Genomic DNA, 27,933 nt, shown 5'->3' on the forward strand with positions numbered 1-27,933 from the left:
TTTTTCCAAAGTGCAAGACCTTGCATTTGCTCACATTGAATTCCATCAGCCATTTCCTGGACCACTCCTCCAAACTGTCTAGATCCTTCTGCAGCCACCCCACTTCCTCAGTACTACCTGCCTGTCCACCTAACTTTGTATCATCGGCAAACTTCGCTAGAATGCCCCCAGTCCCTTCATCCAGATCATTAATATATAATGTGAACAGCTGCGGCCCCAACAGTGAACCCTGCGGGACACCACTTGTCACCGGCTGTCATTCCGAAAAAGAACCTTTTATCCCAACTCTCTGCTTTCTGTCAGACAGCCAATCCTCAATCCATACCAGTAGCTCACCTCGAACACCATGGGCCCTCACCTTGCTCAGAGGCCTCCCGTGTGGCACCTTATCAAAGGCCTTTTGGAAGTCTAGGTAGACCACATCCACTGGGTTTCCCCGGTCTAACCTACTTGTCACCTCTTCAAAGAACTCCAGCAGGTTTGTCAGACACGACCTCCCTTTACTAAATCCATGTTGACTTGTTCTAATCCGACCCTGCTCTTCCAAGAATTCCTCATCCTTAATGATGGATTCTAGTAAAAGGTATATTCCCTCAAAAGGAAAAAGCAACAGAAATAAATTGAGAGCCCTTGGATGATGATTTTATTTATTCTTTTGTGGAATATCGGTGTCACTAGCTAGGCCAGCATTTATTGCCCATCCCTAATTACTTAGATGGCAGTTAAGTATCAACCATGTTGCTGTAGATCTGGAGTCACATGTAAGCCAGACTGGGTAAGGATAGCAGTTTCCTTCCCTAAACAACATCAGTGAACCAAATGGGTTTTTCTGATAATCTACAATGATTTCATGATCATGGAGGTAGAAATTTAAGTTAGAGAAGAAAATGTGTGCTTATTATCAAGTGTCGGGTACAGTCTGAGAACCAATCCCAATAGAGAAGGTACAGCAAGGAGTTGGAAAAGCAAGCGTGAAAACCAAAAAAGAATTAATGTGAAAAGACTGGCAGCCAACAGGAAGGAAAATGCCAAAGTCTTCTACGAACACATCAATTATAAAAAGGGTGGTGAGGAAAAGAAGTAAGGTAATTAGAGACCAAAAGCTGGACTTTTACTTCAAAGCAAGAAATATAGCTGAGGTGTTAATGAATGTTCTTGCCTTTATCTCTGAGGCAGATGCCACTCAGACCACGGTGACAAGAAACTCAATCACTGGAAGGATTTAAGTTGATAAGGAGGACCTATTAAATAAGCTGTCAGTACTTAAAATTGATGAGACACCAGGATTGGCTGAAATGTGTCCAAGAGTATTGAAGGGAGTAAACACGAAAATTGCAGAGTCACCGGCAATAATCTTTCAGTATTCCCTGAATTTTGGGTGGTGCCAGAGGATTAGAGAATTGCAAACATTTATTGTTAAACAGTTGTAAAGAGGTGTACAGCAATTACAGACCAGTCAGTTTAATTTGTGTGATGGGGAAACCTCTGGAAACAATTATTCGGATATACTTAATCATCTCGTGTATTGATTTTTCGAAGAGTCAACATGGATTTGTTAAGGAAAACTAATATCTGAGCAACTTATAGGAACTGTTTTGAAGAGGTAGCAGAAGTTACCTCTTCAAAACAGTTCCTATAAGTTGCCCAAGGTAATGAGGTTGACGAGGGTGATCTTATTGGTGTTGTGTACATGGATTTCCAAAAGATGCACATTGCATGCCATACGTTAGTTTTGTGAGAGAAGTTATAGATCATGGAATGAAAGCTATGTGTATACAGAATTTACTGACTGGGAACAGAGAGCAATAGTTAATAGGTATCTTCTGGACTGGGGGAAGGTTTGTAGTTTGGAGTTTCCAGTAGTTGCTATTGAGATCCTTGCTTTTTTAAACACATATTATTGAATTAGATCCTATTGTACTGGTGATAATTTCAAAGTTTGCAGGTTATTTAAGACTTGTAAAATGTCAGGAATGCAGTGTAGAACTCCTAAAGGACACAAACGAATTGGTGGAGTGGGCAAATAGGTGGCAAATCACATACATATAGCTGCATAGAATACAATACTAAGGAGGTCTGGTGGTCCTGTATACGGCACTGGCGAGAGCCCAGCTGGAATATGAAAATGTGATATTAAAGAGTTAATTTGCTCTGCTGACCTGCAGGAAATTGAATATCCCGAAGCTAGGGAAAGATGCCTCTGACTAACAGGTAAATTGTAGGGAACTTACATTCCCATTCCTTGCCATTCAGAGCCATTTACATGGCCATTTCCTATTATTCAGAGATAATTTACATTTGCATCATCATCCTTTTCAGAAATCAATAAGAACATTACAGTTGGAAATTTGACTACATCTTGTTGTTGAAAAAAACGAATTGCAACATATTTGACCATTAAAGGATGATTTACATTATATTGTTCAAAGTTTGTGAGAAGATTTGTAGCTCGGGTGCTCGTTGATGTGGTTCTGTTCGCCGAGCTGGGAATTTGTGTTGCAGACGTTTCGTCCCGTTGTCCCAGTCGAACTCATGTTGCTTGTCATCTGCGTGTGTGGCTAGTAAGGATAGCTGGTCATGTCATTTCGTGGCTAGTTGGTGTTCATGGATACGGATCATTAGCTGTCTTCCTGTTTGTCCTATGTAGTGTTTTGTGCAGTCCTTGCATGGGAGTTTGTACACTGCGTTGGTTTTGCACAAAACACTACATAGGACAAACAGGAAGACAGCTAACGATCCGTATCCATGAACATCAACTAGCCACGAAACGACACGACCAGCTATCCTTAGTAGCCCACGGGTGTGCCGTTGATTTGTTCATATATTTGGTTGTTGAATGTGAAGTGTGTTGCGAGGCACAGATCCAGTAGTTTGAGTATGCAGTCTTTGTTGATAGGTTCCCTGTCTTGTTGTCTGTTCTGTATGTCCAGCAGGTTGGCTATTGTTTCTCTGGGAGAAAGTGAGGACTGCAGATACTGGAGTACCAGAGTTGAAAAATGTGGTGCTGGAAAAACACAGCAGGCCAGGCAGCATCCGAGGAGCAGGAGAATCGACGTTTCGGGCATAAGCTCTGAAGAAGGGCTTATGCCCGAAACTTCGATTCTCCTGCTTCTCGGATGCTGCCTGGCCTGCTGTGTTTTTCCAGCACCACATTTTTCAACTATTGTTTCTCTGGCTGGGGTTTTGTCGATAGAGGTGAACAGTGCCATTACATCAAATGAGACCATAGTTTCTTCCTTGTCTATGTGTATGTTTCTGATGATGTCCAAGAATTCCTGTGTTGACTGACTGTATAGAGTGTCTGGATCTGCTGATCAGGTGTTTCAGTTTCTGTTTCAGTATCTGGTCAGATATGTGGATGACACCTTTGTAATCATTAAAAACACAGAAATAGAAAACACACACCGGATCATCAACGCCACACTCACAGGAATCTGATTCACTAGAGAGGAAGAAAAGGACAACCAACTCCCATTCCGAGACGTGATGGTACAGAGAACACCGAACGGAGAATTCACCACAAAGGTATACAGGAAAGCCACACACACAGACCGAGTCCTGAACTACGAAAGCAACCACCCCAACACACACAAAAGAAGTTGCATCAAGACACTGTTCAAAAGGGCCACAACACACTGCAGCACACCTGAACTGCAAAAAAGAGAAAGAAGAACACCTCTACAATGTATTCACCAAAAACGGATACCCGCGCAATTTTATCAACAGATGCCTAAGGGAAAGACAACGGAATGAGGACATGCCACAACCCAAAGGACTAGCCATGTTACCATACATCAAGAGCATTTCTGAAATGACAGCCAGATTACTACGACCACTAGGATTCATAACAGCACACAAACCAACAGCCACCCTCAGACAACAACTCACCAGGACAAAGGACCCGATACCCAGCATGAGCAAAACCAACGTAGTGTACAAACTCCCATGCAAGGACTGCACAAAACACTACATAGGACAAACAGGAAGACAGCTAATGATCCGTATCCATGAACACCAACTAACCACGAAATGACATGACCAGTTGTCCTTACTAGCCACACACGCAGATGACAAGCAACATGAGTTCGACTGGGACAACACTACTATTATAGGACAAGCCAAACAGAGAACAGCCAGGGAATTCCTAGAGGCATGGCACTCATCCACAGATTCTATCAACAAACACATCAACCTGGACCCAATATACCGGCCACTGCAGCGGACAGCTGGAACTGACAACCGGAAGCGGCAGAGACAAACCACTATAAATGCTGGAGGAAACAACACAGAAGCGCTTCACAGTAGGCTCCCAAGCACTGAGGATGTCACCTAGACAGGGGACGAAACATCTGCAACACGAATTCCCAACTCGGTGAACAGAACCACCACAACAACATTATATTGTTTCTGGAAATGATGTGGTCACTGCATTGTGTCTGTGACTGTGAAGGAGTGACTCAGGGGTTGTCTTGTGAGCATTAGTGACTGAGATGTAAAGATTTTGTATAAAGGAAGGACTGTTTCATTTGTTCAGGGAGACCTCTTGACATGCTTTGCAAGAATTTCTCCACAGCTTGTACAGTACTCGCTTAATAAAATTTGGTTGTTGTTCACAGAAGTTGGCATATTACAGTTACATCAAGTGTGTAAGAATCTCAGGAAAAAAATTAACACACAGATTTTAGGCATCACATTATAGGGAGGATGTGAATGAATTGCAAGAGATTATGAAAATGGTTTCAGGGACGAGAAACTTCAGTTATGATGAAAGACTGGTAAAAATGAGACTTTTCCTTGGAGAGGAGAAGGATGAGGAGAGATTAGATAGATATTTTAAAAATCAAGAGCGTTATGGACAGAGTAGATAGAGAGAAACTGTTCCTATGGTAAAAAGATCAAGTACTAAATTATACAGTGTGATGTAGATATTTTTTATATAATTTATTTTGGAGTTTGAATTTTAAACTAGGATTGTAGGATTTGAGATGTGTGTATATCTGTGGAGGAATTTCTTAGAAACGGGCCATTTAGCCCATTCAGTCTACACCAACCCTCCAAAGAACATCCACCTTCCCACCCACTTCTCACCTCTCATCACTGTAACCCTGCTGTAATCACTGTTCCTGGGTACTGTGGCAATTTAGATTGGCCAATCCATAAAACCAGTAGAAGAAACCTGAGCACCCAGAGAAAACTCATGAAGACACGGGGACAATGTGCAAACTCCACACAGACAGTAGCCTGAGGATGGAATCAAACCCAGGACCCTGGCACAGTGAGGCAGCCTTGCTAGCCACTGAGCCCTGTGCCACCCTAATGATTAACCTGTAAGTTATTCTGTAGTCATCATGATTTCTGTCCAAATGCAGTATTAGAGATACAGTTTTTGGGGACTAATGGAAATTTGTTTGCACTGGAAGAGTTTTTACAAGTGAGCAGAGTAAACAGTGTTGGGCATTAGGCTTCAATTAGAAGCATTGGAAATGTTTTATTTTGACTGTGGGAAATAGCTTGAAGAAAGTATTTTGGTTTCAGTTTGCAGAAGTTTTGTTTGAAACTAGATATGTAAAATAATTTCTCCTGGAGAAAGGAAATCATTTAGAACTATTAAGAAATAGGCTACCTCAGCATAAGTTTAGTTTGAAAGTTCCAGACAAGTATTTGATTACATCCCAGGAGGGCTTTATTTGAAGCTGAGAAAGTTCAGTTGTATGAAGACTAACAAAAAAAGCTATAGGATTCTCAAGACCAGAAATTCAAGCATCTGTAGAGTTAAATTCTATTCATGTGATCAAGAATAGAATTCTCTCTGATGTGAATCCTGTAAAGGGATGCTGTTTGGACTAATTGAACTTATTTTACCATGTGTTTTGAAATCTTTAAACTGTGTTTTATATAAATAGTTAGTTTATTTTAATTTTTTCTTAATTTCTTTTGCAAATTAAACCTCAACCTTATTGTTAAAACCAAATATGCAACATTTCTTACGTGTGTTTTAATGAGCAATTACTTCATTAAAACCAACAAAGAACAAAATCAGATCTATTGAGCCAGATTCCAGTCTGGAATCTGACTTATTCAGTAATGACATCAGCTGGAATCACGACAACAGTTGTAAAGTGTTTTGCAAAATAATCAAGTGCAAGGTGAGAGTAAAGTTTTCATACAGTGAGTAGTTATGATCTGGAATACACTGCCTGGAAATGTGGAGAAAGAGGTTCAATTTAACACTGGAAAGGGTATTAGATGATTATTTCTCTTTAAATAATGTGCAGTGTGACAGGGAATAGGCAGGAGATATTCACCAAGTTTAAAATACTCAGACAGCCAGTGTAGACATAATGAGCTGAATGGTTTCCTTCTGCACCTTTCTGTCTTTTGATTCTGTGAAAAAGTTGCTGCACAAGGAGAGTTTATTTCAGGTGGTATATTAGTGTGGACAGAGAATCGCCTAAGAAAATAAGAATTGTAATAGATGGATAATATTCAAGTTGACAAACAGTAAATAATGGGCTTCAACATGGATCCGAGCTGAGGCCTCGACTGTCCGTAATCATTTAAAGACTTGGATGAAGGACAGTCTGTATTAAGTTCTGAAATAAAAGTCACCAAACTCAAAACATTAACTCTACTTTCGCTCCACAGATGTTGCCAGATTTGCTGGGTTTCTCCAGTTATTTGGGGCGGCACAGTGGCTCAGTGGTTGCACTGCTGCCTCACAGCACCAGGGTCCCAGGTTCAATTCCAGACTCCGGCGACTGTCTGTGTGGAGTTTGTACATTCTCCCAGTGTCCCAAGATGTGCAGGTTAGGTGCATTGGCCATGCTAAATTGCCCATATTGTTAGGTGCATTAGTCAGAGGTCCAGCATCTGCAGACCTCACTTTCTCCGCATTAGTCAGAGGGAAATGGGTCTGGGTGGGTTTCTCTTCGGAGGGTCGGTGTGGACTTGTTGGGCTGAAGGGCCTGTTTCCACACTGTAGGGAATCTAATCTAATCATTTATGTCACTGTTTCAGATTTCCAGCATCCGCAGTTTTTCTTTTATTTTGTATTGTAGCTATGTTTGCTGATGATAAACAATAGGTAGGAAAGCAATTTGTGAATAGGATACAAGAAGTGTACCAAGATCTATGCATAAGTTGGGCACAAAATTGGCAGTTAGAGTATAATGTGAGAAAATGTGAGGTTGCCACTTTGTGAGAAAGAATAGAAAAGCAAAATTATTAGTTAAATGGAGAGAAACTCCATGCTGCAAGGTAGTGGGATTGAGTGTCCTGGTACATATGCCACAGGAAGGTAACAGACAGATACAGCGTGTAATTAGGAAGGTAAAATTGGCTTTTATTGCAAAGGAACTAGAGTAGAGAAGTATTGGTATAACTGCACAAGGCATGAGCACATCTGAAGAACTGTATTGTTTTGGTCTCTTTACAAAAGTGAGGGATCTGCACGCAATGAAAGCAGTTCAGACAAGGTTCCCTTGACTGATTCCTGCAATGAGGGGGTTGCCTTATAAGGAAAGATTGAGCCTATGTTCGGTGAAGTTCAGAAGAATGAAACATGATCTTGCAGAAATGCTAATATAAGATTCTGAGGGGGCTTGACAGGGTGGATATTGAGAAGATGTTTACCCCTGTGAGGGAATCTAGAATTAGGAGACGCAACCTAAAGATAAGGGGCCCCCTATTTCAGTTGAAGATGGGGGCGATCAAATCAAAGCAATGCTAGATTTTTAATCAACAATGGCCAGCATGGACAAGTTGGACCGAAGGGTCTGTTTCCGTGCTGTACATCTCTATGACTATGACTCGAAGAACAAGGGAGTCAATAGTTATTATGGTTGGGGAGGATGGGTATAGGCGGGAAAGTGGAGTTAACACCATGATCATAGTAGTTGCAATCTTATTCAATGCCAGGGCAGTTTCAAGGAACTACGTAGTTTACTGCTGCTGTTGTTATTACCTTATCAGGATCATCCTATCCAGAAAATGCTTTAGCAAATCTTGCAGAACAAGGAGCCATGCGTAGCAAATGTAAGGATTTGTCTGTGGAAATCCTCCTTGCACCATTGCTCAAAGAGGAGGCAATGGGCCATGAGCTACTGAAGACCCTTCTTAGCAAGTGGTAAGTCCCACCCCCACAGCCTGGTGTATGGAACCATCAGGAGATATCACAGGGAATGCTGTAAACTTGCTTTTGCACTTTGTGAGATTCAGATGTTTCTTGCTTGCAGAGCCACTTTATTAGATTATGTCTATATATCTCAATGCTACTGAGATGGCTTAGTGTGTCCTTAATGGTGAGTTATAAAGAAGATGCTGGGGTCTTAGGGACAAACTCCAGTGAGCAGCGAGTTGCTCCAGGAACAGCGTATGGGAAGATGGGGCAAAAATCAAACGTGATTCTCACCGCAAGGGCTAAATAATTAGTATGGCCAACTTGGTTATATACGGCAAAAGAACTTGCTGGGCCTCGTGGCAAGTTGCTCCACAGAACTCAACAGCCTCACACTTTGACAAGAAACTGCAAGAGTCCACATAAAATGGTTTGATTAAGGGGGATGCAAAGCATCAAATCCTGAAAGACCGCCGCAAATGTTGCAAAGGCTTTTAAAAAGCATCATCTATAAAATCATGATTATAGAATACAAATACAAGCATGTTCCACCAAATCTTTGTAAACCACTGGTTATGCCTCTGGGAAGCAGTGTGCTCAATTCTGAACTGGATTGTCAGCTGTTGCTTCATGTGTAGCATTCTCACTACAGACTACACAGATCTGAGTTCAAATCCCATTCCACTGCTGGAGCACAGAAATCAAGTCTGATGCTTCAGTGTCGGACTGAGGGAGTTAAAGTGAAGATGCTATCTTTTTGATATTACATTAAGCCATTTGTCAGCTCAAGCAAAAGTTAAAGATCCCAAGGCTCTGTTTTGAATACAAGCAGAGAGATCTTCCAAAATGTATCCTTCAATCAAATCAAACAGGTTTTTTTGGTCATGATCACATTGCTGTTTGTGGGAATTTGACTATGACAATTGGCTACAATGTTTTACCCCAGTGATTTTATTACTTTTAAAGTGGACTGGTGAAATACACCATATTCTTGTTTTTCATCATACTTTTAGAGAGGATGACCTAGTCTTGAGTTGAAATCAGGACTATCAGGAGGACAGTGTGGAGCTTTGAAAGAACACAGAAGTCAGTGGAGTGGGCAGATGAGGTACAATTTACAAAGAAGCCTGAGGTGATGCACTTTGGTTGGAAAAATACTGAAAGACAATACAAAGAAGGAGGTACATTTCTGAAGGGGGTGTTGGAGCAGAGGAACATGGGTGTAAATGTGCACAGCTAATTGAAGGTGGCAAAACAGATAGCAAGAGCAGTTAAAGTATAGAGTGTCTGGGGCTTTATTAATCGGGAGCATAGAATACAAGATCAAGGAGCTGAGGTTGAACTTGTATGGGACACTTGTTAGATCTCAGCTGGAGTAACGTGTACAGTTCTGGGTATCTCATTATGGGAAGAACGTGAATGCAATGGAGAGAGTGTGGAAGTGTAGAAGTAATTTACACAATCGTTCCAGAGATGAGAAAGTTTAATTATGAGGATAGATTGAAGAAGTTAGGACTACTCTCCTTAGAGTGGAGAAAGCTAAGCAGAGGAGATCTGGTAGAACTTTTCAAAATCATGAGGTGACTGGATAGAATAGATAAGGAGAAACAGTCCTGCTCATAAAACATTGATTTTAAGTAGAGAAATTATTTTACTTGGAGGGTTGTGAACCTTTTGATTCTCTCCCACAGAAGAGACTGTAGAAGCTCTGTCTTTGAGTATGCTTAAAATAGAGGTTGATAGATCTCTGATTATCTATGGCATACATGTTATGGGGATGGAGTAAGTAAACTGCATTGAAGTGTTCGATCAGCCTTGATGATATTGTATAGTGGGGCAGTTCTGCTAGGCTAAATGGTCTACTGCTGTTCCTATGTTCCTAAAGCAAATTTGCAAAATAGCAAATTTGAAGTAAGAGAGCATTATCCACAGTGAGTACTTTATTTGCCTGGAAATGTGGTGGCAGGTTGAATTGAGATATTCAAGAGGATATCAGATGACAATTTGAATAAAAGTAATGTACAAGAGTATGGGGGAAAAAGCAGGAGGTTGCCAGTAGATGGTGATTCTTATTTGAAGAGCTGGAGTAGATATTAGATTAGATTAGATTACTTTACAGTGTGGAAACAGGCCCTTCGGCCCAACAAGTCCACACCGACCCGCCGAAGCGCAAACCACCCATACCCCTACATTTACCCCTTACCTAACACTATGGACAATTTAACATGGCCAATTCACCTAACCTGCACATCTTTGGACTGTGGGAGGAAACCGGAGCACCCGGAGGAAACCCACGCAGACACGGGGAGAATGTGCAAACTCCACACAGTCAGTCGCCTGAGGCGGGAATTGAACCCGGGTCTCTGGCGCTGCGAGGCAGCAGTGCTAACCACTGTGCCACCGTGCCGCCCACATATGATGGGCCAAATGGCCTCCTTCTGTGCTGTAACACTTCTGTGATTTGATGAAGTCTTTTGGGGACAGTGGGTGGGAGTGGTAGTGCAGAGGAGATCAAGTCCCATTATTCCTGAAGTTGTTATCACAAAAGTTAGTGATTGTACAAAATACGCAAAGTTTCCCCAATTTTAATGTCCTTTTTCCCTCCAGTGTCTGGATATCATGAACCAAGTTTCTGTATTGTGCAAGAATCGCTATTCATTACAAGTAATTAGGTTTGGCTACAGTTAATATACTCTCAGCATATAACACTATTAATTGAAATTCTAATCCCTTATCAGCTCTCAGACAGACAGACAAACAAGGCAAAATAGATTTTGGGCAGAAGTGTAAAACAGGAAAGACAGATCAGTGATCTTTGTTCCCAGGAGATGATCTTTATGACATCTGCTGGCTAACACATTGTTTTAGTTGTCTTTCTCTGGATGCTTCCATTAGTTGGTAAGAGACACAGGACGGTTCATTTATAAAGAGTCTCTGACATATCAGTTAAAACTCACAATTTACAATAATTGTCAGAGGAAAGATAAACTGATTTCTTTTCAGGTTACAGCGTGCTTTGAGAGACCACTTCCGAGCTAGGGAAGAACTTAACATTTCACTTTCTTTCTGCCTACAACTTGTTCCCAGCTCCAAACTGGGAACATGTCAGTCCCTGAGAACTAACCACACAGTTGTTGGTGGGCAAAACGTTGATCTCATCAATCCTAGTCTCTAGTCCTTGGACCAATCAACTTCTTGTTCCACGAAAAGCTGCATCTGTACATCCCCTTAGCATCTAATCATCTGCAAATCGAGTTTCAGTTACTGCATGTTCCAGCAATTGTTTACAATACTTTCCATTGCATGTAAAGTTACTTGCTTTTTTAAACTGCAGCCACCTTTTTGAACACTGGTTTTTAAAAAACTTTCCCATTTCAGTCCACCATTTTTTTTTAAAACAGAGTAATATAGAGTGCTAACACATATTCAGTGTAGTCTGTTTACTCAGTTAGCTCTCTGTACAAAGTACACAGAAATAAGACTGTGTGCATCTGTGCTCTTGTAGCTGTGTAAATCTACTGTTGTAAGTTTTACGTGTAAACTTCATGATATTTGATTCAAAATGAACATTATTACATAGGCTAATGTACTGAATATTATCAGGTTCTACAACAACAAGACAGAATACAAGAAAGCGAGGGACAGCTTAGAGCACAGTGTAAAGACAACACTCTCTCCCTCAATGACAGCAAAAAGGAGCTGGTTATCGACTTCAGGGAGTGGAGTGGAGGACACACTTCTGTTTGTATCAATGGTGCTGAGGTGGAGGTGGTCAAGAGTTTTCAGTTCCTAGTTGTAAATATCACCAACAATCTATCCTGATCCATCCACCTCGATGCTGCAGTCAAAAAAGCACACCAACATCTCTACTTCCTCAGAAGGCTAAAGAAATTCAGCCTGTCCACAGTGATGCTTAGAAATTTTTGTAGATGCACCACAAGAATCGTCCCATCTGGATGCATCACAGCTTGGCATTGCAACTGCTCTACCCAGAACTGCAAGAAATTCCAGAGAGTCAAGACTGCAGCCATTCCATCACAAAAACCAGCCTTCTTTCCAATGACTCCATCTACACTTCCCTTTGCCTCGGGAAAGCAGCCAACATAATCAAAGACCCCTCCAAACCTGGTTATACTCTCTTCTACCCTCTTCCATTGCATAGAAGATACAAAATTTTGAAAACGTACCAATCAATTTTTAAAATAGTCTGATAACCATGGGGAAGAAGCTATCAACAGACCTCTCTTACATTAGTTGATCTTTCTCTGCACCTTCTCTGCAGCTGTAACACTATATTCTGCATTCTGTTCTGCTACCTCAATATACTTACGTAAGATATGATTTGATAGAACATAGAAAAGTACAGCACAGAACAGGCCCTTCGGCCCACGATGTTGTGCAGAGGATTATTCCTAATCTAAAATAAAATAACCTAACCTATGCATCCCTCAATTCACTGCTGTTCATGTGCATGTCCAGCAGTCGCTTAAATGACCCTAATGACTCTGCTTCCACCACCAGCGCTGGCAACGCATTCCATGCATTCACAACTCTCTGCGTAAAGAACCTACCTCTGACGTCTCCTTTATATCTTCCTCCTAATATCTTAAAACTATGACCCCTTGTGCCAGTCAATCCTGCCTTGGAAAAAGTCTCTGGCTATTTACTCTATCCACGCCTCTCATTACCTTGTATACCTCGATCAGGTCTCCTTTTTTCCTCTTTCTCTCCAGAGAGAAAAGTCCGAGCTTGGTCAACCTCTGTTGTTGTGGTTCTGTTCACCTAGTTGGGAATTTGTGTTGCAGACGTTTCGTCCCCTGTCTAGGTGACATCCTCAGTGCTTGGGAGCCTCCTGTGAAGCGCTTCTGTGATGTTTCCTCTGGCATTTGTAGTGGTTTGTCTCTGCCGCTTCCGGTTGTCAGTTCCAGCTGTCCACTGCACTGGCTGGTATATTGGGTCCAGGTCGATGTGTTTGTTGATAGAATCTGTGGATGAGTGCCATGCCTCTAGGAATTCCCTGGCTGTCCTCTGTTTGGCTTATCCTATAATAGTAGTGTTGTCCCAGTCAAACCCATGTTGCTTGTCATCTACGTGTGTGGCTACTAAGGATAGCTGGTCGTGTCATTTCGTGGCTAGTTGGTGTTCATGGATACGGATCATTAGCTGTTTTCCTGTTTGTCCTATGTCGTGTTTTGTGCAAAACCAATGCAGTGTACAAAGTCCCATGCAAGGACTGCACAAAACACTACATAGGACAAACAGGAAGACAGCTAATGATCTGTATCCATGAACACCAACTGGCCACGAAACGACATGACCAGCTATCCTTACTAGCCACACACGCAGATGACAAGCAACATGAGTTCGATTGGGACAACACTGCTATTATAGGACAAGCCAAACAGAGAACAGCCAGGGAATTCCTAGAGGCGTGGCACTCATCCACAGATTCTATCAACAAACACATCGACCTGGACCCAATATACCAGCCACTGCAGCAGACAGTTGGAACTGACAACCGGAAGCGGCAGAGACAAACCACTACAAATGCGGAGGAAAGATCACAGAAGCGCATCACAGGAGGCTCCCAAGCACTGAGGATGTCACCTAGACAGGGGACGAAACGTCTGCAACACAAATTCCCAGCTCGGCGAACAGAACCACAAATCTTCTCACAAACTTTGGTCAAGCTCTCTTTGTAAGACAAGCCCTCCAGTCCAGGCAGCATTCTGGTGAACCTTCTTTGCACTCTCTCCAAAGCCTCCGAATCTTTCCTATAATAGGGCAACCATAACTGGACAGAGTATTCCAACTGTGGTCTTACCAGGGTTTTGTAGAGCTGCAGCAAAACGTTGCGGCTCTTGAACTTGATCCCCTTGTTAATGAAAGCCAAAACACCATATGCTTTCTTAACAACCCAATCCACTTGGGTGGCAACTTTGAGGGATCTGTGCACTTGAACACCAAGATCCCTCTGATCCTCCACACTGCCAAGAATCCTATCTTTAATCCTGTATTCAGTATTCCAGTTCGACCTTCCAAAATGCATCACTTCACTTTTATCCAGGTTGAACTCCATCTGCCATTTCTCAGCTCACCTCTGCATCCTGTCAATATCGCGTTGCAGCCTGCAATCTCCCTCAATACTATCAACAACACCTCCAACCTTTGTGTCACAAGCAAATTTACTAACCCACCCCTCAATCCCCTCATCCAAGTCGTTTATAAAAACTACAAAGAGCAGAGGCCCAAGAACAGAGCCCTGCGGGACACCACTCACCACTGACCTCCAGGCGGAATACATTCCATCTACAACCACTCTCTGCCTTCTGTCAGCCAGCCAATTCTGAATCCAGATAGCCAAATCTCCCTGTATCCCATACTTCCTGACTTTATGAATGAGCCTACCATGGGGAACCTTATCAAACTTTGGCAAAATAATACTTTTCATTTACATACATGTAACAATTATACATCAAATAGGCAGGAGGGTTGGTAACCAGAAGGTTCAGATTTAAAGTAATCAACAAAAGAACCTGAACTAAGATGAAAATGTTTTGCACTGTCTGAGAAAGTGAAGCAGAGTCAAAGGGGAATTGGAATAAAATTCTAATGAAAAGGAAACAAATTACAGACTTTGGGGAAAGAGAGTTTCTAATTTGTGCAGTAGGTGTAGATTTTGCTGGCTTGAGCAGCAATTGTTGCACAATCTTAATTGCCCGAGGTGTTGGTGAGCTGCCTTCTTGAACTACTACAGCTATAGAGTCATGGAGTCAAGATTAGAGTCAAACTGGAAAAGTACAGCAGGTCAGACAGCATCTGAGGAGCAGGAAAATCGATGTTTTGGGCAAAAGCCCTTTATCAGGAATAGAGGCCTATAGCACTGTAAAAGGCCCTTGAGCCCATCAAGTCTGTGCTAGGCAAGAATAAGTACCTAGAGGAGGAAGATTGAGAAGCAATGTTCTGATCAGCAAAAGGATGATATCGGCAAACCCTATGGACAGGGACCACTGAACTGTCTTTCCCTTTGCCCAGAATACGCATGGCTTTTGTATTTGTCTGTGTCTGGCCATATGTATCAAATGGGGAAGTTTTACAAGGGGGTTTGAGTTTTGTATGTTAGAGTTATATGTCTACAGCTCACAGCTGTTTATCTGTAGTTAGAATCTGTTTATTTGTAATAAATAGGCATTATTGTTAAGGACAGAAACCTGGTCTATTCTTTCTGACAACCTGGGTCTAAATCACCAGGCAGATGAGGGAATTATATACTTCCTTAAGATCTTTAACTTTTGTGATGACTTTGGGAATAGCAGCTTGATTTCCAGCTTGCAACTCCAGTGAGGGGTAACAGTGAAATTCAACATCTCCTGGAGAAACAGCACCTCAATTTCCCCTTGGTACTTCACAGCCTTCAGGACTCAACACTTGAGTTCAGCAGTTTCAGAACAAGAACGCTGACTTTCATTTTGATGTGAGCAGAAGGCTGAACCAGACAGAGGCTGGCAGCCTCCGAGTAAGTGCTAAATTCAGTGAGTGCCAAGAAGGGATGTATGTCAGTGTCAGCATAAAAAAAGTCCTATGAGGATGCATGAGATGTTTGTGTCCCCCTATGTACAATGTGATTTAGTAAAAGTATGCACGCTCCTGGTGTCTGTCATCTCAGAAATAATGTTAAAGGCCTGAAGTGGTGTCTGAGTTGGTAGGAGAGCAAACATGATGTGATGAAGATAGTGGTTTAACAACGGGGAGCTACATAGATAAAGGGTCGGGGAGGATTAAAGATCCTTGGCTTTCCTGCCAAATGCCAACAGGAACTTATTTAAATAAACAAACAATATTTATGAATGATTTTTAATGTCACCTTTTATTTAGGAAACATAGCACAAACTGAAATGTTTTTAGATTAGATTAGATTACTTACAGGGTGGAAACAGGCCCTTCGGCCCAACAAGTCCACACTGACCCGCCGAAGCGCAACCCACCCATACCCCTACCCCTACATTTACCCCTTTTAACCTAACACTATGGGCAATTTAGCGTGGCCAATTCACCTGACCCTGCACATCTTTGGACTGTGGGAGGAAACCGGAGCGCCCAGAGGAACCCCACACAGACACGGGGAGAACGTGCAAACTCACACAGTCGCCTGAGTCGGGAATTGAACCCGGGTCTCTGGCTCTGTGAGGCAGCAGTGCTAACCACTGTGCCACCGTGCCGCCCACGGTTTATTGTATAAATGCACAATGTGTTTTGTGCAGCTTCCTCAATTTTCAAACAAAGCTGACTGTATAGTCATAGTTTAATTTTCCATGACAGACCAGAGCCAAGATAGCATCAAGACTGATGGAACAGTGCTTGGACACCTTAACAATGCACCTGAAGGTGCAGACCTCAGCAATTAATTATCTGATTTTTATTTGGAATAATTCACTGATGGCTTAGTGTCAATTGTGCTGGATGTAGTTAGTGCTCTGCTGACACCAGAAGTTTCTGCTATGGCACAGTTATAAGCAACTATGTCATGGAGCAGTCTGGTGGAGTCATACGTAGATGAACTGCACGTGCGAAGAACCAAATAATATGTGATTGAAATGGAGTTTGTGAAGAATGAGGCACCTCTCCACCACCATAAACTCCACCCCTTCGGAGGAGAGAGAGAAAACCAGGAAAGCCGGGAGAAAAGAGAGAAATCCCCAGGATCTGAATAAGTGTATCTCCAGATTTTGTGGGAGGCTGGGGAGGAAATTGCAGGGCCCCTAGTCGAGATATTTATATTATTGACCGCTTCGGGTGAAGTGCCCAAGATTGGAGGGTGGCTAATGTTGTGCCATTACTTATTAAAGGCGGGAAGGAAATGCCTGGGCAGTACAGACTGGTGAGCCTAATGTCTGTGGTGGATAGGATGTTAGAGGGATTCTGAGAGGCAGGATCTACAGACATTTGGAGAGACAAGGACTCATTTGGAATAGTCAGCATGGCTTTGTGCGTGGGAAATTGTGTCTCATGAATTTTTTTGAAGGGGTGAACAAGAAGGTAGATCAGGGCAGTGCAGTAGAAGGTGTCTATGTGGACTTTAGCAAGGCCTTTTACAAGGTACCGCATGGTGAGCTGTTGAGGTAAGGTTAAATCTCATGGGATCCAGGAAGAGGTGGCCAATTTTGATGCAAAATTGGCTTGAAGGTAGAAGACAGAATGATGGTAGTTTTTCAAACTGGAGGCTTGTGACCAGCCACAGAGATTGGTGTTGGATCTACTGTTATTCGTCATTTATATAAATGATTTGGATGAGAATTTAGGAGGTATGGTTAGTAATTTTGTGGATGACACCAAGATTAATGGGGTAAGGGACAGTGAAGAAGGTTATCTTGGAATACAATAAGATCTTGATCAACTGAACCAACGGACTGAGGAATGGCAGATGGAATTTAATTTAGACAAATGCAAGGTATAGCATTTTGGTAAGGCAACCAAGGGCAAAACTTAGTCAATAGTGGGGCCCTGGGAAGTGTTATGAACCCATATCTCTTGATCTCTTTTGTTCTACGTCTCCTTGAAAGTGGACTCACAGGTGGACAGGGCGGTGAAAATGCTTTTGGCACACTTGCTTTCATCAGTCAGAGCACTGAGTGTAGGATTTGGAATGTCGAGTACAAGATGTCAGTAAGGCTACGTTTGGAGTATTGCATGCAGTTCTGGTTGCCCCACCACAGAAAGGATATTATTAAACTAGAAAGAGCCCAGAAACTATTTATTGGAATGCAACTTGGACTGGAAGATTTGATTTATTGGGAAAGGTTGGATAGGCTGGGACTTTATTCCCTGCAGCATAGGATACAAAGGGGTGACTTTATAAAGCTGTATAAGATTATGAGAGGCATAGATAAGGTAGATAGCCAACACATGGTAGCAGAATCTAAAACTACAAACTAGGCTTAAGGTGAGTGGGAAGAGATATAAAAGGGTCCCGAGAGACAATTTTTTTTCACACAGGGTAGTGAGTGTCTATTTAAGAAATATTTGAACAGATGCATGGATGAAAATGGTATGGAGGGATATCTACCTATGCAGCAAATAGAACAGGATTAATTGTGAAAACTAGGTGGATGGACAAGTTGAGTCTAAAGGCCTGTTTCCATGCTATAAACGTCCTACAAAATAGGTGGGGGTGGTGGATGGATGCAAATGGTGAGGGGGTTGAGGAGTGATGACTGGGTGTTGAAGGTGGTAAGGGGTTAGGGCAGGGGGTGAGGAGTGAAGACAAGGGAGGTTGCTTCCAGTAAATATACATAGTGTCTGTGGGTATGGTGTTAGGCGCGGCCATCCAAATAATGTAACATTGAAAGTGTCACAATAATTGCATGGAGAGCATCCTATCATTGGCAGGGAGATAATTATGACAGGAGGTGGGCAAAGGGTCCATTGTAGGCTTATAACAAACAAAGACAAGTGTTTCAATGACTGGTACCAATAGTTGGACAAATGATATGATATTATCGAATTTGCTTATTTCCATTTCCACTTCCTCAGGTCAAGAAGAGTTTTGATATTTTTCAGATGTAATTTGTATAATATGTATAATAACTTGGAACAAAATATTACACTGCACCTTTCAGTTAAAACAGACAGCTGTGACATGGTCATAGTACTTTAGAATTCTGTCACTGTACAATTTGGACTGACATCACTGCCTTGAAATGAATCACTTTGTATAATATTTATGTCTCAGAACTTAAATATGACATGAAATTATTTGGCTATAAAATTTCCTCTGTTTTTGATGTAAATAATAAATCATTCTTCTCAATGGAACAGTTATCTGTTGATGTTTCTGAATGGAAAATATTTGGCCTCAGTTGCATTCAGATTTATTTATTTCAATGTTATTTTCTGTTACCAGCGGCTGTTCAATGCAGGATTTGTTGAATTGACAGCATTAAGAAACCAGTCGTGAACAGCTTCCTGGTTTTCATTAACCCATCTGATATTAGCCTTGGTACTCTCCAAAGCTTGTTCTAGTGCCCGAGTCCCAGAACCAAATCCAACATCCTCATTTTCTGTCTTAAACTGCTCAAGCTGTAAAGAATGAAAATAATAAAGCAAATGAATTAACATATGTTGATTTAAACCAAGCATGGACATTATTTCTCATTACAGCAGTCTGATGTCCTTCCAGAAAATGTAATCCTTAATATTTAACATTGTTAAGAACTTTGGAAAATGCTAAGGAATGAGAAATTCACATTTTGTTTTCACAGATTTAAAACTTTTAAAATACAGACAATCCTTTTTCTTAATAATGATAATGACATTTTTAATATAATATAGCACTTCAGATCTAAGGGGATATGGAAAGAAAAGCAGAGATACAGTGGTGCCAATGCAGTGATTTAGGAATGCAGGTAATGGTTTGCTGGTACGATAACATGATCTCTACACTAATGTACTCAATAATAATAGATTAAGGGAAACTATTTCCTTTGCTGTGAATGTCAAAAACAAGGTTATACAATCTCAACACTACAGGTAGGCCGTGCAGTAATGAAATCAGAAAGCATTTATTTTCAAAAAGGTTAGTAAAAACCTGGAATTCATCTCTTAACGGACTGTGGAAACTGGGTCAATTGAATATTTTAAGGCAGAGACATTGATTTTATATTGGACACCATGCAAACGTAGAACTATGGCATTGAGATTCAGATAAACCAAAACTGACTTTCATTGAATGATGAAGGAGGCTAAGTGACCTCCTCCTGTTTATTTGTGTAAATGGTGAAAGTTCAGGAAATTTCCTTCAGACGTTTCAACTACGGTTTACAAAAATATTTCCAGTCAAAGTGGCTCTTGAATATAGAGTCAATCAAATGTTCTGAGTCCTATATAAAAGTGCAGTTAACTTATTTTCCTTTCTCTACTGAGTTTCTTATTCTAAGTTATTGTCTAGTGTGTTCTGCTAAATTGCTGATTTCTTGATGGAAATTTCAGGAAGTATTTTATAATTCCTGGACTTCTTAAAAATGTGAAGCCATATTCTAAGCAAAATGACCTTTTAATTTCAAATGTGTCTTTTACAATCCCACAAAATCCCAAAATGCTTCAAAACAAATCAAATACTTTTGAAATATCACTTTTGCAATGCAGGAACTATTTCATACAAGCTCCCACAAGCAGCATTGTTATAATGAGTGAACTGTCTATTCTAATAATGATGATTGTGAGATAAATAAGTTCCTGTGATACTGGGAATAAGCTTGTTTTTCATAGTGCCAGAGAATGCCTGAACATCAAATTATCTGATCAGCAGCTTGTTTAGCATAGCAACTGATTTAAATGGACTGATTAACCTAGTTTATCTGTGGTGTCGAAGTGAGTTTTACCCATGAATTGAGAGCAATTAAATTGTAACCAAGGGACCAAGACTAGAATAATAGAATGGTCAAAGTTAACACCAACCTGGCTTAGTTCAAATTTTGTGGAAAATCGTTGTGTCACTCCCTTTATCAATGATGAGAATGAAAATGATCCACCACCATATCTAAACAGTGAAATAATTCAAATATTAATCCTGTCACAACAGATAAATTATAATAGTACTGTGAATGAGGAAAATTCCAACAGCATTGAAGAAGTTCAACATCATCCAGGTCAAGCAGCCCACTTGCTTGGTGTCCTAACCGCTTTAAACATTGACTCACTCCATCACTCATGCATGTTGGCAGCACTGTGTACATGTGCACACACAAATATAAGTGATAAGAGCAGAACTAAGCCTGCTCTTACCATTCAATATGAGTTTGGCTGCTCTGTATTTTAGAATTCCAATTTCCCATCTACACACAATAATCCTCAATTCCCTTGACTAACAAGAATCTATCTACCTTTTGTCTTAAAAGCATTAAACTATCAATTTCCCCTGTTTTTCATTCTTCTTGCTAATCTTCTCATCCTTCTCCTTATCTCCAGATTTTTGTCCACTCAATCAATCCATCTTAATCCTGCAAATTCCAGTTGTCTTCACAATATACTTTCCTTCCTATGTTAATATTGTCTGCAAAAATTGCTATTGAGTTTTGCCATTCCTACCTAAATTGTTAATGTTAAATGTAAAAAGTTGAGACCACATATCTTTTGTTGTGCTCCCCTCATCACATCCTGCCAATAATAAAAATACTTATTGCCCATACTCTGTTTTCTACCAGCCAACTAGTCCTCTGTCTATAATAATGTGTTACCTCCTATACCAAGAGCTGTTACTTTCCACAGTAACCTTTGCTATACACCTTATCAAATGACTTTTAAAAATCTAAGTGCAATCTCTCAACCAGCACTCCCTTAATGTGCAAGGATTAATAGGCACAGGAGAAGCACCTAACTTGTGATAGAGTGAAGGATTTATGCTAGTCACCAGCTTAGTCTTACTTTATAGTAAAATTACAAAAGTTAAAGTAAGCTTAAGGTATGGCAGAGCAATTCAGCCAAGCAAAATTTCCTATTTTGTGGCATGTGGTGTGTCATGGACACTTAACATGACCTAGATGGACCCTTGTGCAGGAAGCGTTACATGCTGCACAAGTTTGAGCTATGAATTTCGGAACTCAAGTGGCAAATGAAATCACCGAGGTGCATCTGAGAAGCAGAAAACTACATGTTTTCAGAGATGGTCTGACCACAAGGTAGCAGCATGCAGGCTGAGAAGGAACGGATGATTTCCCCAGGCAGTCTAAGGGTCTGGATGTAGGTTTGCTCACTGAGCTGGAAGGTTCATTTTCAGATGTTTCATCACTCTACTAGGTAACATCTTCAGTGAGCCTCCAGATGAAGCACTGCTGGTGTTTCCTGCTTTCTATTTATATGTTTGGGGTTTCCTTGGGTTGGTGATGTCATTTACTTTTTTTTCAAAGGGTGGTAAATGGGGTCCAAGTCAATGTGTTTGTTGATAGAGTTCCGGTTGGAATGCCATACTTCTAGGAATTCTCATGCGAGTCTCTGTTTGGCTTGTCCTAGGATGGATGTGTTGTCCCAGTCAAAATGGTGTCCTTCCTCATCTGTATGTAAGGATACTAGTGAGAGAGGGTCATGTCATTTTGTGGCTAAAGGTTTAATGCAAACTGTTTTTCAGTTCTGGCTATTGATGAAGGAGATGGTTCTTTGAAGGATTACTCAAAAGCCAAGCATGTTGCAATACCGATCCCTTCGGGAACAAAAAGAGATGGACAGTCATAGTGATGAGGGGTTCTTTTAGGTCGAGGAGCAGTCAGGTATTTCTGTGGCCATAACCATGACTCCAGGATAGTATCTTGCTTTTCTGGTGCTAGAATCATGGATGTCACAGAGTGGCTGCAAGAGATTCTCATGGAGACCGGGTGAACAGCCAGAGGCCATGGTCCACATTGGAACCAACACATAGCTGTGAAAGGGGATGTGGTCCTGCAATGGGAATTTAGGGAGCTGGGACTGAATATCATTTAAATAGAGAAAGACTGTGGAGTAGAATGCAATAGAATGGAAGGATTTTGGAGTCCTTATCTATGAACCACAAAAAGCTACTATCCAAGTTCAGTTGTTGAAATGGAGGGCAAATGGAATGTTGGTCTTTATTTCAAAGAGACCGGAGTATAAAGATAGGTTTGCTAAAACTATTCAAGGCATTAGTCAGGCCACAGCTAGGATATTGAACAGTTTTGGACCCCTTTTATCTGAAGAAAGATATGCTGGCATTGGAGGCAGTCCAGAGAACATTAACTGAGCAGATAGTAGGTAGGAAGGGAACTGTCTTATGAGGAGAGGTTGAATAGATTGGGCCTGTACTTGTTGGAACATAGAAGAATGAGAGGTAACCTTGTTGAAACAGTATTCTCGAAGAACTTGACAAGGTAGGTGCAGAGAGGTCATTTCCTCTTGTGGGAGAGTTAGGACCAGAAGGCATAATCTCAGCCTAAGCAGTTGCACATTTAAGACAGTTAAGGGAAGGAATTTATTCCTCAGAGTTGTGAATCTATGGAATCCTTTACTACAGAGGGCTGTTAAGGCTAGGTTATTAAGTATATTCAAGGCTGAGATAAAGTTTTAATCAGTAAAAGTGTCAAGAATTATGGGGGAAAGGCAGGAAAGTTGAGTTGAAGATAATCAGATCGGCCATAATCTCTCACAATGGTGGAATAGACACCATGGGCTGAAAGGCCTATTTCAGCTTCAAAGTCTTTTGGTAGAAAATTAACAAGTAGAGCCTCTAAATGCAGTAATCCCAGTACTCCAGGTAAGTGCCTACAGAAGTATTAGGATAAGGTAGACAAATAAATACTAGAAAGATAGTGCAGGAGGAAGGGCTTTTTGTTAGGACACTAGTTGTGGGGAAGATGGAACCTGGACAAGCTCGATGGGCTGCATCTGAACAGAACTGGGACTGAGTTCCTCGTACTGTTGGGGAGTTGTTAAGGAAAATTGTGTCTAACTAACTTGCAGATTTTTTTTTGAAGACCTACAGCGGTGGTGATGACAGCAATGCTTTTGATGTGATGAATACTGAAATTCAAAAGGCATTTGATACAATGCCACATGAGAGAAGTTATCTTGTGAGAGAAGTTATAATTCAGGCAATAAAAAGTACCAATAACAACGCACTTAGGGACAAGATAGAGTAATGGCTGATGGAATATTTTGAGAGAGCTGGAAGTAAGTTTGTAGTGGAGTTGTATTGAAACTCTTGTTTTTTTCTGATATCTTTGAATGAATTGGATATTAATTTACAGGGGACAATTTCAAAGTTTACAAATAATAGAAAACTTAAAAATGTAAACTGAGGAGAACAATGTAGAACTTCAAAAGGACATTGACAAGTTGGTTAATTGGGCAGATATGTTGCAGATGAAGTTCCATGCGAAGAAATGTAGGGTGATACATTTTGGTAGGAAGAATGTTCAAAAGACTTGGCTTTATTGGTCAATGCATTTAGTATAGGAATTGGGAGGCCATGTTGCAGCTGTACTGGACATTGGTTAGGCCACTTTTGGAATACTACGTTCAGTTCTGGTCTCCCTGCTATAGGAAGGATGTTGTGAAACTTGAAAGGTTCTGGAAAGATTTACAACGATGTTGCCAGGTTTGGAGGGTTTAAGCTATACTGAGAGGCTGAATAGGCTGGGGGTGTTTCCCTGGAGCATCAGAGGCTGAGGAGTGAGATTATGGAGATTTATAAAATCATGAGGGGCATGGATGGGGTGAATAGCCACGGTCTTATCCCCAGGGCAGGGTAGTCGAAAGCTAGAGGGCATAGGTTTATGGTAATACGGGAAAGATCTAAAAGGAACTTCAGAGGAAACCTTTTCACACAGATGGTGGTGTGTGTATATGGAATGAGCTGCCATGGAAATGGTGGAGACAAAAAATTCTGCAGATGCTGGAATCCAAGGTAGATAAGCAGGAGGCTGGAAGAAGACAGCACGCCAGTCAGGAGGTGGAAAAGTCAACATTTCAAGTATAACCCTTCTTCAGGAAATGGTGTAGGCTAGTACAATTACAATATTTAAAAGGATTCTGGATGGGTATCTGAATAGGAAGGGTCTAGTGGGATATGGGTTAAATGCTCACATATGGGATTAGATTAATTTAGGATATCTGGTTGGCATGGATGAGTTGGACTGAAGGGTCTATTTCCATGCTGTTCAGCTTTATGACTCTATGACAGTATCAAATAAGGGATACTATTCTGAAGAGTGTGGAGGAGCAGAGGGATCTGGGTGCAGATGTACATAAGTAATTTAAGGTGGCGGGACATATCGAGAAAGCAGTTAATAAGGCACACGTTTTTCTTGGTTTCATTAATATAATTATATGGCACAGAAACAGACCTTTTGGTCCAACTCATCTGTGCCGACTAAGTTTCCCAAGCTAAACTATCTCGCTACTCTTGAACTCTACACCCCCTTGGCAAATGGGAGTAATATTGATCCTAGGTAGGAATACTGGTTAGACCACAGCTGGAGTCTTGTGTGTAGTTCTAGGTGCCACACTTGGAAAGAAGGTGAACACATCAAAGTGCAGAGCAAGTTTATGAGAATAGTTCCACTGATGAGAAACTTCAGTTCTGATGATAGGTTGGCAAACCTGGGTCTGTTCTCCTTGGAGAAAAGAAGGATAAGAGGAGATCACAGACATTTCAAAACTGAGGGGTCTGCATAGAGTAGGTAAGGAGAAACTGATCACGCTTATAAAAGAAACTAGGTAGACGGGTAGGAGATGTGGAGGTGTCGGAGCTGTTACAAGAACAAATATCAAAGATATAAAAGCTTTTGCAAAAAAAGGAAGTGCAAGGTGGGGAAAAAATTGTTTTTAGACAAATAGTACAGCTCTGGCATTTACTGTCTGGAAACAAGATGGAGGCTGGTTCATTTGAGGCATTCAAGAGGACACTGGCTGATTGTTTCTATTTAGATAATGTGCAGGATACAAGATAGAGTCAGGAATTTGGTGCTGTCAAGATACTCAGGGAGCTAATGCCTGCAGATTGAGCTGAATATTCTTCCCTTATATTGTATAGTTCTGTGTTACTTCTCTAATAAGTTGGTTAATTTTGATTTCTTCTTCTCAAAACCATGTGAATCCTCCTGATCACCTTGCGTTTTTCTAAGTGTTTACTATAATCTCTTTAATGTTCAGTTTTAACACATTTCCACAATATTATCAAGCAAACTGGCCTGTAGTTTCCTGAAGCCTGCCTCCATCTGTGAATAGCAGAATTATATTTGCTAGTTTCCACTTTGATTAACCTTTCTAGGAACTAGCAAAAGGCCATGTTTATTGTGAATGTCACCATCGTGTTGAAAAATGAGAGCTCACACATAGGAGCATTGCTTCACAAGCACTTTGTGTATGAGCAAATAGATCCGGGCAAGGGAGAGCAGGGGTGGGATAGCAGGCAGGAAAGCAGCCCTGGCTGCTGGCTTTGGGCTCAGTTGCAAGCTCTGAAAACAGCTCTTCCATGGCAGCATTGTGCTTGAGGTGCCCTACCCTACCAGATACCAGCAGGGAGAGAGACCTCCACCTTATCAGCCCCTGCTTCCACCTCTACTTCCCCCTCATCCCTTGTCCTCGCCTCAACCCCAGTGTGGTATTGACACTGGTACATGTGTGCAATTTGGCATTATACATAATTACTCAATTTGGAAAATTAACATCAATGCATCTACTGCTTCATTAGCCACCAATGTAGACATGAAGAACATCTGGACCACCCCAGCAGTTTTCATATGATTGTTCCCTTGTGATTGTAATTTCATCAAATTATTTTCTTCCTCACACCTCCTGATTGACAGCTATTGCTCTTTTTTTTTGCTTTTGGTCTTTTAATAGTCATTTCCTTATTATCTATTAGTTGCCCCATTCTAAACTCTTTAGATGCACTGCAGTAACTCACAAAGTTTCCTTAGGTAGCACTTTCCATACCCACAACCATTTCTATCTAAAAGGTCAAAGGCAACAGATACATGGGAACACCACCACCTTCAAGTTACCCTCCAAGCCACTCACCATCTGGCTTGGAAGTACATCACCGTACTTACAGTGTCACTGGGTCAAAATCCTGAAAGTCCCTCCCTAACAGCATTGTAGGTGTAGCTATGTATCAAGGTCTGCAGCTCACAACCACCTTTTCCTGAGGCAATTAGAAATGGAAAATCAATGCTACCCCAGACAGCAATGCACACATCCTACGAATGAATAACAAAAATCAAAACAAACCATGGACATTGGTAATTGCTATGTCATATGAGCGGTATTCCCTGCACAAGTTGCAGAATGTGAATAAACACAATGATCATTCAGATGTTTCAGTGACTCACTGCTCAAAGATAAATTTCCAGTTTGCTCTGACAAAGTCCCAGGCCAGAGACTGACCAATCACGTTACTGGCAATGGAAGTAATGGTCGATGTAGCATCTTGCTTTCTAATCTTGGTTGAATCCAAAGTATAATGAAGATATCTGCAACATGTTAAAGAAAACATAAAATAATAAGAATTCTTGCATAGATGACCAGCTCCTGATACATTGAATTTCATTTATTATAATATTGTTTAATTGCACTCACTGTGAAAATCCATCCAAATGCTCATTTCTCAACCTAGAATCTCAGCATGCTGGGGTTTGGTGGGCTGTTCCTGGGATAGTGTTTTGAGGGAGTGTGGATACAAGAAGTTCTAAGAAATGCAAATGTTTTAAATCTACTTGGGTCACTTCTGACCTAGCGACTCCATGATTGTGTTACCACGGTAACAGTATCTAAACATGTTTATTGTTATTTATTACAGTCTTGGAAGTGGAAAAATTATTGAAGAGGAAATGTTTCCAAATGGGGCTATTTGGAGCTCCTTCATCTTGAACCAAGTGACCTCTTCATTGCTCTAAGAGTGTAAGTGATTCCCCCTGTGCTCATTGCAATGCTGTGGGCATCAATTAATGACTCAGCCACCTATCATCCAGAGAAGATACAGTGGAAAACAGGAGTGGAGGCAGGTAAACAAATTTAACTGAGACAGGTTTTTTAATTATAATGTATTTTGTGCAATGTAGATATCACTGGTTATGTCAACATTTATTGGTGATCCTTACTTGACCAACAGGCAATTAAGAGTTAAATAATCCAAAGGGTTTTACAAATATATTAAGGACAAAAGGGTAACTAGGGAGAGAATAGGGCCCCTCAAAGATCAGCAAGGCGGCCTTTGTGTGGAGCCACAGAAAATGGGGGAGATACTAAATGAATATTTTGCATCAGTATTTACTGTGGAAAAGGATATAGAAGATATAGACTGTAGGGAAATA

The 27,933-nt window shown here is 41.1% G+C and overlaps 1 protein-coding gene and 1 long non-coding RNA gene across 2 annotated transcripts in view; one reads left to right on the forward strand and one right to left on the reverse strand.

The window, feature by feature from the left end:
* The window catches only part of LOC122539577, an 83,027-nt gene that overhangs the window by 1,186 nt on the left and 53,908 nt on the right, over positions 1-27,933 (forward strand). Inside the window, exon 2 of the long non-coding RNA XR_006309123.1 lies at positions 27,420-27,624. This is a non-coding gene — a long non-coding RNA (uncharacterized LOC122539577). The remainder of the gene's footprint in view (positions 1-27,419; positions 27,625-27,933) is intronic.
* Positions 18,973-27,933, reverse strand: part of anpepb (alanyl (membrane) aminopeptidase b) — an 86,844-nt gene continuing 77,883 nt past the window's right edge. The window contains exons 18-20 of the mRNA XM_043674558.1: positions 26,953-27,093; positions 20,570-20,651; positions 18,973-19,192 (exon numbers count right to left, since the gene is read on the reverse strand). Of these exons, the coding sequence (XP_043530493.1) occupies positions 19,010-19,192; positions 20,570-20,651; positions 26,953-27,093 (406 nt within the window). The 3' untranslated portion in view covers positions 18,973-19,009. The remainder of the gene's footprint in view (positions 19,193-20,569; positions 20,652-26,952; positions 27,094-27,933) is intronic.

Source organism: Chiloscyllium plagiosum, chromosome 32, assembly GCF_004010195.1.
Source record: "Chiloscyllium plagiosum isolate BGI_BamShark_2017 chromosome 32, ASM401019v2, whole genome shotgun sequence".
NCBI classification, from domain to species: domain Eukaryota; kingdom Metazoa; phylum Chordata; class Chondrichthyes; order Orectolobiformes; family Hemiscylliidae; genus Chiloscyllium; species Chiloscyllium plagiosum.